The sequence below is a fragment of the Marmota marmota genome, unplaced genomic scaffold (assembly GCF_001458135.2).
Source record: "Marmota marmota marmota unplaced genomic scaffold, marMar, whole genome shotgun sequence".
In the NCBI taxonomy this organism is placed as follows: Eukaryota; Metazoa; Chordata; class Mammalia; order Rodentia; family Sciuridae; genus Marmota; species Marmota marmota.
Genome location: NW_026000019.1, coordinates 17828894 through 17847637, shown reverse-complemented (window position 1 = coordinate 17847637; position 18744 = coordinate 17828894). Strand labels below are relative to the sequence as shown.

Genomic DNA, 18744 nt, shown 5'->3' with positions numbered 1-18744 from the left:
ATGATTCTAAGATAATCCAAGACCAGTGGTAGTTCCACATCTCCACGGGCACTTCTCTCACTGTGGACTTTCCATTGCATGTACTGGTCTCTTCCCTAAGACCCTTAGCTGAGCTGTGTCTTTTCATTTTTGCAGCTGCCTTACTAAGTGTAGCATTTAATGAATAATAGTAAGTCTGGCTTGCTGAATTAATATGTAAAGTACTCTTAGGAATACACAGTAATACACAGTAAGTCTGGCTTGCTGAATTAATATGTAAAGTACTCTTAGGAACCTGGCCAGAACAATAATCTTTATAGTCCAGGGCAGAAAAAGGGACAGGGTATAGCTACAAACTGTTATTTGAAATTTTTAAAATATAAAAGAAGAGTTGAAAGAATTGCACAGTGAACAACTATCAATCTGATGCCTAGATTCTAGTTAACATTCTGTTAATCACACATCTGTCCATCCACCTGTATATTCTGTTAATTGATTTTAATATATTATGCCATTTCAACATAAGTTGTGGACATCAGTATACCTATGCCTAAACACAGGAACACGACGTGTATTATTGATTAGAGTTTGGTATTTATATTATTAGCAGTTCTTTTTGTAGGCAAAATTTACTTTCAGTGAAATACACATGTGAAGAATGCCATTTATTATTTACAACTGTATAACTGGGTAATCTAAGACATCCCTCTTATCCTTCCAGTCTTGTATTAGATTGACTTATTATAGAACTTTATATAATTGGAATTGTAGAGTATATACATTTTGCTGTTGCTCTGTTGCTCTCTTTTATTCAAAATCCTCTATCTTATATCCTGTCTTTTAGGGTGACACCACTATGTTCTCTGTCTCATTAAGTCACTGAGACATTAGTTTTATATCTAAGTTTTTGCCACTCCAGTGTGGTACCATTTAATGAATGGAACCTCGCCTTTCGCAAAAGACAAAGAATGAGAACTTTACCCATGGTCATTCCCTTTTCCAAGTGTATTCTGTCCTCTAGTTTCTGCCTGCTTTCATTCAGTTCTTCAATAACTCTTGTAATTATTTTCTGTATTTGTCCTGGTACAATTTCAGTTTGTAATCAGGGGAAGATTGGTCCAATAGGAGCTACTCATCCATCACCAGAAGTGAAACCCAGATGGTTTTGTGCTGGTGCAGCAGTCAGCCAGAAAGCAATTAAAATGAGAGCAGGGAGGGTTCAGGCTTAAGAAGATGCAAGCTTTGAAAAGGGAAAGGATTCTGTTCAACTCAGAGGACGCCTAGGCTAAAGCAAAATAGTGCTTTTAAGAACTCCAGGGGAAAACTTGCCAGAACATTTTGTTTTTTAAGTGGTGCATAAAAATCTATTATTCATCCATAGTATGAGTTTAGAAGGTGGTCTCTGAAAAGTCATTTTTATTGCTAACCCAAACCAAAACATGAAGCAGCTAGAAAGTAAGATTCAGGCATTACTGATTTGCGGTTTTATCCTTAGCTCTCTAGTTAGAAAGTAGGCTATGGAATTGTTGAATTTATCTTCTCTGATCATTCATGGGCCTTCATGTTTGACTGGACTTCTCTCATAGCAGAAATGGACATAGAAGCAGCACAATTCTCAACAATATTAAATATATTTGTACAAAAAGGGGTCCAGCATTTGTTAAAATGATGTGGTTCTAATGAAGCATAATTAAATTTTGGAGACCCATGGTTGCAAGGAATCCTTGACTAGACATCTTTTGTGAGGAAGGGGAAGTACTGAGAACATGTTTCTCATTTGTATAAGATGCTTTCTCATCAGCAAGTGTCTTCAGAGTTCCTTCTTCATGAAAAGGTCTTTATAATCAAAAGCACTCCGAATAGGGATAGAATTAAACCACCTCCTCTTTTCCTCTTGCATTCTTCTGTATCCTTCTGTTCCCCAGTGTGTGCATAACCCCCCCACGCACATGAGCTCTGAATGGAAGTGCAAATTAAGCCAACAGAAATATAACTATATAAATCAAAGTAATTAAATTAATTGATCTTCCAGTTTTTAAAATTTGGGCTCTGGAAATTGGTAATAATTAGGAAAAGCTTCTTTCAAATTCATTAAAAATTAATAATAACTCCAACAACTTAATTTTTCTCTCATTAGAGGTGAGTGTGATGATTATCATCATTAGCAGAAAAAGGTTAAAAGAGAATAGTACCACAATGATTTTTTGAGTGATTACCCTTTTACTTACTGAAAGACCTAAAAGAGTTTCCAAAATTGAAATTTATGTAAAATGAATAAATACAGTGACCAAGAGGAATGGATATTATAAAGTAGCAGAGATGAGGTATTTTCTAGTGTTGAGTAATGCATTTGATTATTAATTCCTGGCAGTTAAGGCAAAAATAAAACACCGAACTATATATATTTTATAATCTTGTTAGCATATACTTAAAAAATAAGGGCATGTATTTTTCAGGCACGAAATTAGAGACTTTTTTGTATTGAGATCCTGATATGTAATGGATGACTCCATGATTTACCATCCTAATTAGGAAACTTTTGAGGTTAAAAGTCTTGTTAGTAATTTTCCTGGGGCATATGCAGGGTAATAGGAAGACAGTGACTTCAGTGTGCCTTTACAAAAGGTGCATAGATCTGGCTAAATGGGTAATTCCTGAATGCACCTGGGTCTAGAGTTGAGTTTTTTGAAGTCTGAGGGGTTACATATGTAATGCCAGATATGAGCTTATTAAAGAGAGTTCTGTGGAATAAAGTATTGTGCTTCCTCATTATTTAGCTTCATACAGGGATAACATTTGAAGACTTGCAGTATTTCTAAGTGTGTGTCTTTCTCAAAAAAAAATGAGCAAAGGGTGAAATACTGTATGCAAATTGTACTTCAGTAAATGCGATATTATATAAAAGACTAAATCATTTTTAAGTGATGAGAGTTTTCAATAGCTGAAAGGCTGCTTCTTTGTCACCTGATTCTAAAATGTCATATGTTGTAGGTGGTTCTAGACAGAAGCTGAGTTATAGTTAAAATATAGTGGTATTTACAAGCTCCTGTAACTCATAGTTCTAGCATATGTTTTGTGTAAATTGAGAGCTTTGTAGGAAACATGTAGTCATTATTTTTTGTGTGAAAATTTAAGAGCCAGATATGTATCCTAACCCATAAGTAAGGCCAACCTTCTGTAGTATAATTGTGGGTGGTGAAATTATCTCTTAGCAAAGCTAATATCTTTTTTGAAGAAACAAAGCAGCTTTGAGTCTTATCAGGAATGTATACAATTACTACCTTGAATTACCAAATTTCTTTTTTTATTTGTTCCATTTAGTTATACATGTCAGTAGAATGCATTTTGACACATCATACATATATGGAGTATAACTTCTCATTTTTCTGGTTGTACATGATATAGAATCACACGGGTTGTGTAGTCATATGTGTACATAGGATAATAATGTCCGATTCATTCTTCTATCCTTCTTACCCCTATGTCCCTTCCCTTCACTCCCCTCTATGTAATCCAAAGTACCTCTATTCTTCCCTAGCGCCCACCCCCCTTATTATAAGTTAGTATCTGCATATCAGAGAAAATATTCTGCCTTTGATTTTGGGGGGTTGGCTTATTTTACTTAGTATGATATTCCCCATCTCCATCCATTTACCCGCAAATGCCATAATTTCATTCTTCTTTAAGGATGAGTAATATTCCTTTGTGTATATATACCACATTTTCTTTGCCATTCATCTGTTGAGGGGCACCTAGGTTGGTTCCATTGTTTAGCCATTCTGAATTGAGTTGCATTGATGTGGCTGTGTCACTGTAATATGCTGATTTTAAGACCTCTGGGTATATACCAAGGAGTGGGATAGCTGGGTCGAATGGAGGTTCCACTCCAAGTTTTCTGAGGAATATTTATGCTGCTTTCCAGAATGGTTGCACCAATTTGCAGTCCCACCAGCAATGTATGAGTGTGCCTTTTCCCCCACATCCTTGCGAACACTTATTGCTGTTTGTATTCTTGATAATTGCCATTCTGACTGGAGTGAGAAGAAATCTTAGAGTAGTTTTAATTTGCATTTCTCCAGTTGCTAGAGATGTTGAACATTTTTTCATATATTTGTTGACTGTTCATAGTTCTTCAGTGAAGTGTCTTTTCAGTTCCTTAGCCTTCATTGATTGGGTTATTTGTTTTTTGATATTAAGTTTTTTGAGTTCTTTATATATCCTGGAGATTAGCTTTGTATTCGAGGTGAGTGAGGTAAAGGTTTTCTCTCATTCTGTAGGCTCTCTCTTCATGTTATTGATTGTTTCCTGTGCTGAGAAGAAGCCTTTTAGTTTGAATCCATTCCATTTATTGATTGTTGATTTTGCTTCTTGCACTTTAGGAGTCTTGTTAAAGAAGTCAGGTCCTAAGGCAACATAGCGAAGATTTGGGCTACTTTTTCTTCTGTTGGGCTCAGGGTCTCTATATTGTATAACCTGAAGGAATTGTCCACAGCCTGAGAAAAATAATCTGGATCATTGTTTATCAGTTAATGACTTTTTCTATAAAATAATTTAATTATTGTATGGAAACTGATTTTCATTTACAAAACAGATATTTCACAGGACTGAATATCATTCAGAAAACATTGTAATCACCAAAAAGGCTTTTGATTAAATTTTCTGGGTGTGGTTAATGAAAATGGTGCTTTTATAGTTTTAAGAGGGGAGTTTTTAGCTATGAATATCTACATCAGAAAATCAGAGAGATCTCAAGTAAATAACCTAGTAATACATCTCAAGGTCTTAGGAAAACATGAACAAGTGAAACCTCAACCAGCAGAAGGAAGGAAACACTAAAAATCAGAGCTAAAATTAATTAAATAGAGATGGGAAGAACAATACAAAGGATCAATGAGGTACAGAGTTGGTTCTTTGAAAAGACCAACAAGATTGATAAATACTTAGCTAGACTAACCAAAAGAAAGGAGAAAAAGACCAAATTAATAACACTAGAGAAGAAAAGAGGGATATTACTACAATAGATACCACTTGATCGTTAGGGATGATTTTGAAAATTTATATTCCAATAAATTGAAAAATCTGGAAGAAATATATTTTTAGACATATACAACCTGCCAAAATTGAATCCACAAAATAAAAACCTAAATAGACCAATAACAAGCAATAATTCTGAAGTCATAATAAAAAGTCTCCCAACAAAATAAAGCCCAGGATCAGATGGATTTGAGGCTGAATTTTACCAGATCTTTAAAGAAGAACTAATATGAATGCTTCTCAAACTATTCCATGAAACAGAAAGGGAAGGAATCCTTACAAACTTATCCGTGAAGCTGGTATCACTCTAACTAATATCAAAACCAGATAAGGGCAAGACGAAGAAAGAAAGCTACAGATCAAGATCTTTCATGAATGTAGACACAAAAATCCTTAATAAAATACTTGCAAACTGAACTCAACAGCACATTAAAAAGGTCATATGTGGGCTGGGTTTATGGCTCAGTGGTAGAATACTTGCCTAGCTCGTGTGAAGTACTGAGTTCAATCCTCAGCACCACATTAAAATAAATCAAATAAAGGTATTGTGTCCATCTACAACTTAAAAAATAAAATCTTAAATAAAGAAGGGGGGGCATATGCCATAATTGAGTTGGTTTCATGCCAGGAATGCAAAGATGTTTTCACATATGCAAATATACCACTTAAGGATAAAAAAATACACCATCATCTCAACAGATGCAAAAAAGGCCTTTGACAATATTCAGCACCCTTCATTATAAAAGCCCCGAAAAATCTAGGTCTAGAAGCGTCTTGCCTCAACAGAATAAGGGCTATATGTATGACAGATCCATAGCCAGCATCTTACTGAACGTAGAAAAACTGAAAGCATTTTCTCTAAAATCAGGAACCAAAGATATGGGTGTCTGCTCTCACCACTCCTGTTCAATATTTTTATATTGAACTTTTATTCCTATTTGTGGATGATATTATCCTATACTTAGACATCCCTAAAGACTACACGAGAAGGGGTTGGGGCAGAGCACTTGCCTCGCATGTGTGAGGGACTGGGTTCAATCCTCAGCACCACATATAAATAAGTAAAAAAATAAATGTCCGTTGACAACTAAAAAAAAATGAAAAGAACAAAGATGCACCAGAAGACTTTTAGATTTGATAAATTCAGCAAAGTAGCAGGATACAAAATCAACATTCAAAAATCAATAGCCTTTATGTACACCAATAATAAACCAGCTGAGGAAGAAATCAGGAGGATAATTTCATTCATAATAGCTTCAAAATAAATAAATAAACAAAACACCTAGAAGTAGACCTAACCAACAAGATAAAAGATCTCTATGATGACAGTTACAGAACATTGAAGAAAGAAATTAAATGACACTAAAATGTAGAAAAACTCATATGCTCATGGATTGGTAGATTCAATATGAAGATGACCATGTTATGAAAAGCAGTCTACAGATTCAATATGTTCCCCAACAAAATGCCAATGACATTCCTTACAGAACTAGAAAAAAATTCTAAAATTCATATGGAAAAACAAAAGACCCAGAATAGCCAAAGCAACAGTTCTGAGCAAAAAGAACAATGCTGGAGGTATCACAGTACCTGATTTCAAAATATACTACAGAGCCATAGTAACAAAAGCAGCATGGTACTGATATAAAAAAAGATATGTAGATGACTAGAATAAAATAGAGGACACAGAAGTAAGCCCACACTGCTACAGTCCTCTGATCTTGACAAGGGTGCCAAAAACATACTTTGCAGGAAAGACATACTAGTTAATGAACAATTGTGGAGAAACTGGATATCCATATGCAGAAGATTGGAACTAGTTTCTGTTTCTCACCCTACACAAAAATCAATTCAATATGTAATGTAGAGGAAATATTTCAAGATACAGGCACAAGGAACACCTTCCTAAATAGGATTCCTATACATTGGGAAGTAATAGTGAGAATTGACAACAGTAAATTGAAAAGCCTTTGCACAACACAACGAACAATTAAGAATGTGAAGAGAAAGCCTATGGAATGGGAGAAAATCTTTGCCATCTACTTTCCAACAGAGGATTAATATCCAGAATATACATAAAGAACTTGAAAACACCAAAAAACAAATAATGCAATTAATAAGCAGGCATCTAAACTGAACAGATACTTCTCCAAAGAAGAAATACATTTGGAAAATAGTTATATGAAAAAGTATTCATTATATTTAGCCATCAGGGAAATACAAATCAGAACTATATTGAGATTCTATCTCACTGCTATCAGAATCGCAATCATCAAAAATACAAATAACAATAAATTCTAGCAAGGATGGTTGGGGAACCCTTACATGTGTTAGTCCAGCCACTGTGAAAATCAGTGCAGAGATCCCTCAAAACCAAGAGTAGAACTGCCACATGACCCAGATATAGCATGCTATAGAGATACCTGCATACTCATGTTCATTGCATCACAATTCATAATAGCCAAGTTACAGGCAGCCTAGGTGCTCTTCAGCAGATAAATGGAACAAGAAAATATGGTCTGTATACACAATGGAGTATCATTCAGCCAAAATGAAGAATGAAATCATATCGTTTGCAGGAAAATGGGTGAAACTCGAGATCATCCTGTTGAGCAAAATAAATCACTCAGAAAGACAAGTATCACATGTTCTCTCATGTAAAATCTAGGGGGAAAAGACATGAAAGTAGAGGGAGACTTAAACATAAGAAGAAAGGAATCAGGGGACAGGTGGGTAAGGGTGGGTAAGGCAGGGGGAGCTGTAAATGAACAAAATGTGTTAAATTCACAGTGAATGTGGCAGCGTGAAATCCCCTGTTCTGTATAATTAAAATGCACTAATGAAAAAGAATAAGGAAAATGTCCCTTTAAATATTAGGGGATTCTTACTCAATCCACTATTCAGCTTTATCATCATGAATGCTGAAGTGCTTCTCCTAGTAGTAGAAAGTCAGATGAAACTGTCACTCCTTAGGGTTCTTCCTCAGTTTGAAAATAATGAGAAACTGCTTCTCCATAGAAATGTTCAACAGTTTTTGCAAAAACACAAAAAATAAACAGGCAAAGTTCTTTCTGGGTTGAAGCAGCTTATTAAATATTTTAAATTTGGGAATTTCAACTTCTGAGTAAAAAGATCTCTGACTTAAAAATATAGAGATTATTTGAGAAACATGTATCTGAATGAAGAAATTTATCTGTCAGTGAAGGTTTATATTTTGGTGTTTGGTTTTGGAGGTGCAGTAGCACAGTTGGCAACATTCTGACCTCTGCTTTGATTGTTGTAGGTTTTGGCCATTTTTTTGATTTGTTGGATTTTTCCATATGTTGGAATTCACAGTAATCTTGTCATTTTTTATTTATATAAATTATGTCGAATAAATTTTTCTCTTTCCTTCTTTTCCCTTTCCTCTCATAATTTTACCAAGTGACTATTCAGAAATTTTCTGAAGGCCTAGACCAAAGGGAAATAATTTTTTAAAGTAGTCATCTATGAATAGTTTATGTTAAAGTTGGACAAAATAGATAGAACATCAAGATTTTAATATTTTCCCCATATGTTTCATTGACAACACAAGGAACAGAAAAGATATATACTCATTTGCTTTAGAACTTACAATAAACCCTTATTAATAACTCATGGATTAATTCAGTCTAAAATTTTGAGCATAAATGCAGCATAGAACCTTTGTTAAGAGCCATTGACGAAATTTATGAATTATCTAGTTCATTTCATCCCAAGAAAAAGACGAGCAGATGGAGCTGAAATAGACCTACTTTAGCCCATCCTCCTCATCCTCCAAAGCAAAGGTAGCCACAGTTGGGCCTGTGTTGGACACATGCCTCTGAGGATAACCCCAGGTTTTTTTTTTTTTTTTCCTCTGAGGCTGTGGAGTTTGGAGCTGAAATTGCCCAGTTCTTTACAAACACTACTGAGGTGAGATCCACTAAGCTGAGAAGTAGCCTGGGCTGAGACTCTCTACATTCAGGGGTGATGACAGTTGACAAGGATGGGCATTATAACCAGCACGTCAGAAATTAGAGGGAAGCGCATAGCTTCAAATGTGTACATTAGACAAGAAGAAAGATCTAAATTTTTATTTTAATAAGCTAGGAAATTAGCAAATTAAACCCTAATTAAATAGAAGGGAATAAATAATAAAGAAAGATAATAACAGAAATCAGGGAAGTAAAAAACATATAAACAAAATGATAATAAAACCCAAAATAAGGTCTTTGAAAAGATCAGACTAAAATTGGAAACATGAAAATGGATAAGCAAGTCATACAGTATTTGTGCAGAAATACACTACTCAGCAACAAAAAGGAATGAAGTATTAAGACATACAACAACACAGAAGAATCTCAGAAACATGCTGAATAAAAGAAACTGAATTGATCAAATTATATTGTTACATTGTGTGCATATATAAATACAGTCACAGTGAATATCACACTTTTGGTGTAATTAAAATGCAGAAAAAAAGAATTTAAAAAGATAAAAAGAAGCTGGACACTAAAGAGTACATATTTTAAGATTTTGTTTATATAAAAATTTACAAAATCCCAAACTAACATATTATTATAAAAATCAGATCAATGTATGCCTGGGTAGAGGTGTTTGACTACGAAGAGGCACAAAGGAGTGTTCTGGAGTGGTGTGGTCATTCAGGAATGGTGCACTGAAAAAATACCCCAACTCAGGGAGTCATGTAATTAAAGTGTATGCATTTCACTGAGTGTAAATTCTAAAAAAAAAAAGCTTACTATTATCTTTTTTTTTTTAACACAGTACCTTTATTTTATTTATTTATTTTTATGTGGTGCTGAGGATTGAACCCAGGGCCTTGCACATGCTAGGTGAGCGCTCTACCACTAAGCCACAACCACAGTCCTTATTATATTTTTTACCAAAAAGCAAACAACAAAAAAACAAAACAAAACACTGCACTGTTACTCCAGACTCCCCCCCTGTGACTTGGCAGATAGGAGGTACTACCCTTACCCTTCTCAGGTTACCCTCTCTAGTGATCTTTGATAACAGTTGCCCTGGACAGAAGCAGTTTTTACACTCACAAAATCGCAACACATTATTTTAAGCAAATTGAAGGAAATTACCTAAGATGAAGTTTACCACATAGGTAGGATATATATCCAGGATTCCAGCAGCACACTTGAGATGTTTATCTTAAAAAAAAAATAGTGGCAGCACCTCAGTTGTTAGTGAGCCCTTCTCACAAAACTTGTTTTTGTATTGCCCTTGATTTAAGAATGGTTTTTATAGGTAACTGCTACCCTACTTGTCCCCCCAAAACCTAAAGTGTTTACTATCTGCACTTTTACAGAAAATGCCAACTTGTTCTTTGTCCTTTAATCAGCAAATTCATTTACTGATTAGCCTCCTAAAATCTAGTATAAGGGGTCTTCATTTATTGTTACAATCCGAGCTGTTTGAAGCACTATTAGTGTTTATTAAGGATACAACCTTATTTCCTTTCCTCTGAAGACAAAGAGGCAAATGTTAGGTTGAATGGTATGATAGTTACTTTCCAAGGAGTTCTGGACTTCCTGTGAGGGACCTAATTGGGTGTCTTCTGTCTGGCCTGGCTAGAGTGTTTCTAAAGATGTGGGACAGGCAGAGCACCTACAATGGTGAGTGTGATGTGGCATGAGGCACTCTACAACACTGACTGTTCTGCCTTGCCTGAGCAAGAGAGATGAGCGGAGCATTTCTGCTCTTCTGCGTTGTGGAAAATGGGAGAGTAGTTCAGAAGGTCTTCAAAAACTTCTAGAGGTTCTGCAGGGTAATTTTTTTTTGGAGGGGGCGGGTGTCTCTCAGAATAGTAGACCTCCACTACACTTCCAGAACCTTCAGGATTCCCTCTTGTAGTGCCTTAGCATTCTAATCAATATCAGAGTCTTACCTTCCCCCACCCGTTGCCCGAGCCTCCCATGATCTGACCTACCTCACCTAAAACAATAATGGGTTTTTTAAAATGAATTCAAATCCTCTGAGCATCTCTTTATTTTCACATTCCAAAGATGAGTCTGGGATAACGGGACATCTTAGAAAAACACAGCCTTCTTGGGACAGCCCACTGAGCTAATGGCACACATATTCAAATTGAAAAATCAGTGAAATTGTGGTGGAAAGCCCAGAATAAGCTTATTCTGATCCCTGATGTGAGCTAACACTTCAGTTACAATCTGTGACTATTTACAGTATTTCTTCATCTCTTCTCCAGGCCTACTCTGTGTATGATGAAGACATTGGATACTGTCAAGGACAGTCTTTCCTTGCTGCTGTATTGCTGCTGCATGTAAGTAATCTTCCAAGAGACAAATCATGATGCTACCAGCTTTATTTCTACTTGGTTTTGTTCTTCCTTCTGCCTTTCTATTCTCTTGATGAAGATTACACATGGCATAGCTTTTATAAAATGTGCCTTGGGTGATGAAGTGAGAGATCTGATGTCACAAACAGGACAGTTTTTCAATAGCATTAATATTGCTGGTTAGAAGCAAATAAATTGCTCATTTGGAGTTATTTTTTACTAGAATAATCTATAATAAAGAAGTCATTGTAACTGTCCAAATATCAGGACTTGGACCACTTTAACAAGGAAGTCTTATCTTTTCCATTATTTATTTTCATATACTCTTTTTCCTGTCAGTCACCTTCATTTAACAGAACATTTATGGAGCTTCAGTTGCCAGGTACTGGGCTAAGAAGTGGGATTGCAGAGATGAATCATTTACAATTTGTGTTCTCAAAAACCTTACAGTCTAAGATGGGGCACAGATAATGTTGGTACAGACTTATTATATTTATTCTCTTTTGTCTTTATTGATTTTTCTAATGACAAAAATAACACATGCTCACTAGAAACTGTATAGTGTTCTAAACACAGGGTGAAAGAATGGAGAGGAGAATATTCAACCCAGTTCTGCCAGAACTTTCAGGAAAAACTTTCTGGATGAGGCAGCTGCTTTTCCAAGATATGAATAATTAAGGTTGGGGAAGGGCAGAGGGGAAGCAGAGAGAATAGAGAATTACAGACAAAGGAAACAAGAGTAAATGTATGGAAACAAATGGGCCCTGTGCACAAAGGAAACATCATGAAACTGGAGTTTACTGCAGGGAGTGGTGCGAAGTGAAAGTGTAAGATGGGCAGGGGCCAAATGATGGAGACAGTGCATGTAACCATGTCAAAATGTGGGCTTTTTTCCAAAGCCAATGAGAAGCCATTGATCTGTTTGAAGCAAGGGATTAACACAGTCTGACATTCATTTCTGAAAAATTCTTGTTATACTTGCATAGAGTATGGGATTGAAAAACATCCAGTAGCAGAGATACCAGTTAGAAAATATCAATCTGAATGAGAGATGTTGAGACCCAGAAAAAGAGAAGCAAAATTAAAACACAATTTGGTGAGTTTTTTAAAAAAAATTTATTTGTTTAGAAGATATGTACTCACATATACTCATGTTTTATTTCAAAAGACAAAAACAAGAAAGGAAGGAGGAGGGAGGGAGGGCAAAAAAGGAAGGAAGAAAGGAAGGAAACATTGAGCAGACAAAACTGATAGGGTTTGTGGATAGTCTGGCAAAGGAATTGCCCAGGTGATGTCTGGTTTTCTAGTTTTGATGACTGAATGCCTGTGATATTTTGATTTGAGAAAATACATTCATTGAGATGGATGGGTTATGAGTTTTGTTTTTAATTCTCTGAGTTTGGGACCCATTGAATACTGGATACTGATGCTGGGGGAAAAAAAATCAAAGCTGAAATCATGGGAGCAGATCAGTCAGTTCACAATAAGTTGACTAAGAAGAGCAGAATAAAGCTTAGGAACACAGAGCATGTAAATGGCTGGAGAAAATACAACCCCTGCAGTCAAAATTTGCAGTGGGGGAAGTAGTATATAGATGAGGGGCAGCTGAGTGGCCTGTGAAGTTTGAATTTGACCCATTTCCTTTGGTGTACTGAAAATAAAGAGCATTTAGAGCCCATTCTGTTTCTAATGATGATGGGACACAATGGTGCTGGTTTGATTATCCACTTTATCTCACTTTGAGGTTGATTCGTCCTCTCTACATTATCTCTGTTCATGACCTTTTCTGTCTTCTCCTTGGTGTCCTCCTTTGGTATCTCTACATTCTATCATCTTGGGACTTCCTGTGATGATCTGGCACTTTCTAGTCAAAAATTCTCAGAGGCCTTTCTTCAGTTAATAAACTCACCTAGGATCTACAATAGTCTGGTCCCTACCTCAGGAGACTGGACACAAGTGGTGTTGTGAGTGTTCATCAAATTCAGAGCCATCTTTCTTCTAAAGGAAACCTTTATACCCACTCGGATGAGAAGCTGATATTCAAGTCATGGCTGGGGTTGCTTTGTTTTTAACAAAATAATCTTCATATGTACCATAGTTTAGCAATTTTGACCTGCATTCCATTTAGCACATTATAACATACTAATTAAAGTACAGTGAGAAGAAAATCTCTTGAGAAATCTGTTCTGAGATTTCTGAAAGGGTTAGATTATTTGAATGTTCCTAATTAGATGGAAACATACCTGTTAAAGAAAGAATGAGTCAAATAACTAGAAAATTCAAATACCCAGATTTTTGTTCTGTATTACTACTCTCTTCTAATGAGGGTCACATGATAAGTCAGACATTATGAACTTATTCACTTAAAGTATTTCCAAGGTACATCACAAGAGGAACCAAAATTCAGTCCAATCTCTTGTACTTTCTATGTTAATATTAATAGAATTATGCATAGTCCCATATTTTGCCTCCATTGTGTAAATAGGTAGAAGAATACAGGTTAGCTTGAATAATTCATGAATTACACTATCTCAGGCTCCAGGGAGATATGTTATTAGTGTCTTGCTGACTGATTTTTTTTTTATCAGTTTCATAAGCTGTTGCTTCTTTTCCTGCCAGACATACTTTGGCAGCCCGTATTAATCACTGTCAGACTGCTGCTTCTTGGGATGCTGCCTTTCCTCACCCATAGTCTTTTTATGTTTAACATTCATTGTCTAAGAGGAAAGGAGGCCAAAGCAAAAGTATGTCCAAAAACAAAGTGTTGAATTTTTAAGTTTTTCCATGTCTCAATAGTTTTAAGAAATAGTTTCTCTTTTCCTAGCTTGGAAGTTTCCAGATGCTTTGTAACATGTGTCTATTAAGTGGAAAAATTACATGTTTATGCATAGGGATAGAAGAGGAGATGTTGGTATACATTTATGAGATTATGACAAGATTATCACTTAGAATTGGAGAATAATGTTTGCGACCATCCTTTCAACTGCCTTCAAAATGAAGAATGCAGTAATAATCCTTCATATCCTCATTTTAATATTAGTCTTTGCTTAATTGGAGGTTAATACTTACATATTTCATTTATTGTAAAAATCATAGATAATTTTTAACCCAATGTATTTATCTGCCATATTATTGTCAAGTCTTAAACTTTTTTTATTGGACATGGGCTGTTTTGGGACTTTCAGAAAAGCAGGCTCATTTTCAAGTGTATATATAATATATATATGATAGGACTATGTTTGAATAATCTAGAATGTTTAAACCATTGAATTAAAAAAATATATATATAATCACAGCTCCTCTAGAAACCACTTGGACTTTATCCACATACCCAGCAATTCCATTCCTAGATGGACTTTAATTCCTTGGTGAAATACCTAGCACACATACAACAAAAGCCATGGCCTGGAATAGCCCAAGACCAGTATTTAACAGAGTTCCAGTATTAGAATTACAGTGAGGCATTAACATGGATACATAGTGGTGTGTTTGTACAGTAGAACTCTGTGTAGCAATGGAATGCTTGTTTACATGCTAATATGAGTGAATCCTATAAACACAAGGTTTAGTTAAAAATGTAAGATTATATTTTATATAAAATGTAAGCTGAATGGTAGGAACTGTGTCTTTACTTCTTTCCCTCTTGGCCCCATTCTTAATACAATGGTTTGCCTTAAGGAAGGTATAATAAATATTTTTTTCAGAAAAATAAATAAATAAAATAAAATATAGTAACAGTCAAAATTAAAAGTTTTTAGGATATAACAGAGATGACAAAATGGTAAAGCATGCCATTGAAGCAATTGCTGTTAAAATCAGGATAAAGAAACACAGGGATAATGACTGGAAAGGGGCACACAGGGAGCTTCAGGGGAATTGGCAGCATTCTCTTAGCCTTGGTGATGATTGTCTAAGTCCTTCAAAATTATTTGTTTTTCCTTCATAATCAATTATCCATTAAAGTGTATATTTAACTTTTATGCATTTTTTGTATGTTATATTTAAAATTTTAAAAGATTTAAAAATTATAAAGTCTTTTTTTTAAAAGTATTTAATATAACTCCCCACAAAGACATGTTCGGGCTAAGATTTCACTAATAAATGTAAGAATTGAGAAGCAGAGCTACTTTCTAGTTTTCCTGAAAATCAAGATTCCATGAGGGGCTGGGGTTGTAGCTTAGTGGTAAAGTGTCTGCCTATCACGTGTGAGGCACTAGGTTTGAGCCTCAGCACGGCATAAAAATAAATAAATAAATAAAGGTATTGTGTCCATCTACAACTAAAATATATAGGGTTCAATGGCCCAAGATAGAAGTTTCCAGCTATCTTTATATATAAGTAGAAGCATTTGTGAGATTTTGTTATTCAGGACTCTTTCTGGTGCAAGGGACAGAACCCTAACTCAAGGTAGGTTAAATTAAAAGGATATTTATTTCCTCATAACTGGAAAATCTAGGACAGAGATGGTTTTGACATGATAGGAATCTGGAGTTCCTATTTTATTGTTAGGCGTCTGGGTTTGCGTCTCTGCTCTTGTTCAGTTTCCTTGCAGTGGTCTGCATGGGTAGACCATGAAGTGGACACCATGCTATAGCCTGGCCTGGCTTCATACCCTCTAAGTTTTGTGACTTCATTTAAAAGGGGCCATCTTTTGCTCTACCAAAACCAAAACCAAACCAAACAAAAATGACTTCCTTCTCTTTTCCCCTGGAAGGCTCCAGTTGGCCTGGTTTGGAGCATGTGCTCTTCCTGATTCAGTTATTCAGTCCAGAGGGATGGGGTTCTCTGATTGGCAATGTCCAGGTCTTTTGTCTACCTCAGTGTTGACAGAGAACTGGATCAGCCCTACTGAGACTTGGAATGGTTTTTATGCAGGACAAGTGATGCAAACACCATCTGATTGGGAGCTGGGTCGGACACAATCACATCATCTTGGGTGGTGTCTCCACTGTAGGAATTTTACTGTATTTTTAAATAAGTAAATAAGTTCTTCTATACTTCTGAATCACTTTTCCTTATAATCCAGGAGGATGCATTCATTTTTCTGTTCTGAGTTAATTCTCGTATTGAGTGCTTTTGAGCCACTTCCCAACATCTTCCCTGTGTATCCTATGATATATATTCAAGACTCTTTTACCTTAAAAAAAAAATCGTCTCCTAATCCTCCTGTTTCACTGCTATCTTGTCCCCTCTGCCCTTTCAAAACTGAACTCCTTCAAAGGATATATATTTTTTTTAATATTTATGTAGTTGGATACAACACTTTATTTCACTGGTTTATTTTTGTGCTGAGGATCGAACCCAGGGTCCCGCACGTGCGAGGCGAGAGCTCTACCGCTGAGCCACAACCTCAGCCCCTCTTCAAAGGATATTAAAAAGCACAATTGTGAATTTGAATTGTGGCTTAATACCTTTCAAGTTATATGACCTTGGGCAAGATTCCTAAACTGAGCTTCAGTTTCTTCATTTATAAAATGGAAATAATATTATTATCTTTCATTATGAGTATTGAGTACCTTATTTTATAAGTATAAAGAAAGAGCTTTATTTTATAGTTGGCACAAATCCAAGCTTTACTTAATAGATCTGTAGTTATTGGCAAATCACATAACTTATCTGAAGCTCACAGACTTATATTTAAAATATAAAAATAGATGGGCACAATGTCACATGCCTGTGATCACACCAACACAAAGGTCGAGGCAGGAGGAGGGCAAGTTTGAGACCAGCCTCAGCAATATAGCACTTCACTGCTCAAAATAAAAACAAAAAAGGGGCCTGGGGATATAGCTCAAAGGTAGAGCACCCTCGGTTTAATTCCCAGAACCACGAAAATAAATAAATAAAATAATCGATTATATAAGTAAAATATTTTAATACAAATAATACCAACTCTGCAGGACTTTTTGAGAATCAAATAGTGATTCATGTGTGTAATAATGTTAGCTGCTGCTACTACTTCTCAAATTAGTAATTATCTGCCCAACATTTTTTCGTTGGCTTCACATCCTATTAATTGAAATTGATAACACACAGGAAACTAATATATTATACAATATTTTATGGCTAATAAATAGACATTCAATTTCAATGTATTTTAGCACCTATTTGATTTAAAGGGAAAATAAATGGGTAGCAGTGTTCAGTACAATGAAGTCTTCAGAACAATGAAGACTCATGAGTTTATGACTTTGAAAAGAGTCACTAGCATCTATCTTTGTTTAAGAAAATTTAGAAAATCAGTAGATTGAATGTTCATTGTCTTAATAGAAAAAGGTGGATTGTTCCAAGAAGATCTGAAGATAATGCAGATAAGAAACAGTTTTATCCAAAATGGAGATTATTTTTAATTATAAAAATAGAATCTTACTTCAGAAAAATATCTTGATGTATATGACATCACTTGAGTCTTAAAAGACTTTTGAAGGACTTAGAACTGCTTTGCTTTATGCACTGTTTCATCATGGAGAGAACCGTGAAGCTTGGACTGTCTCCACTGGTACAGGTGGCAGGTTACTTCCATTGGTGCAGGCGGCAGGTCATTGTAAACACTTGTTTCCAAATGGTGGTTGCATCCTGCTTGATTCTCAGATATGCATGGGAAGCAGGTATTTCGTTCTGTATTTCACAGAGCCATTGATAATAGTTTATTACCATAAATTACAAGAGGTTAGTGTTTGTCCCCTCCTTTTCCCAATTAAACAAGCTTCATTTCATGACAAAGTTCCTGTACCCAGCAAAAATGTGTAGTCAATATTAAAGACCCACTGTGTTCCCATATCTTAATATTTTATTTAAAAATACTTTTTTCAATTATTTATTTTTATTGTATTTTAGACTAATAACATACCAATGATAGATTGTCTTATTTAATAAAACCTTAATCCATGTAATAGGTTAAATAATCATTTTAATATCTTGGGTTTTTTTTTTTTTAAATAGGCAGATACTACAGTACTACCCATAAACTGCATGTAATAAGGTGAGGTTTGTTAGCACAGCCAGGTATTAAGTCTCGGATCTTGATTGATATACTTTGTGCTGATTTATGGATAACAAACCTTGATGGCCAGTATAAAATATAGATGATGCATTTCCTTATGTTTTGCATTTTTAATAATATTACAAGAAATCAAGTGCTACTATGGTTGTGTTTAGCTACTCTTTACTTCCAGCTCTCACACCAATTTTTTTCCTTCTACATTTTTGTTAGCCTTCTTGGAAGTTACCAACATGTGGTATGCCTTCATTGCTAAAGTCTGATGTACTTAGATTTGCTGAAGTCATCTCAAACAGATATTTAACATTGATCTTCATTGAAGGCTCTATGTTAAGGTCTGTGAGGAGTAGGGGATGTATGAAGTCCAGAGGTTAGATGCACCCAAATAGCTATAGTGCAT

General features: G+C 35.3%; 1 protein-coding gene across 11 annotated transcripts in view; it reads left to right on the top strand.

The window, feature by feature from the left end:
- The window catches only part of Rabgap1l (RAB GTPase activating protein 1 like), a 592157-nt gene that overhangs the window by 349763 nt on the left and 223650 nt on the right, over nucleotides 1–18744 (top strand). For all 11 annotated transcript variants that reach the window (XM_048810001.1, XM_048810002.1, XM_048810004.1 and 8 more), the window contains one exon: nucleotides 11255–11329. In XM_048810001.1, coding sequence (XP_048665958.1) covers nucleotides 11255–11329 — 75 coding nt within the window. The remainder of the gene's footprint in view (nucleotides 1–11254; nucleotides 11330–18744) is intronic.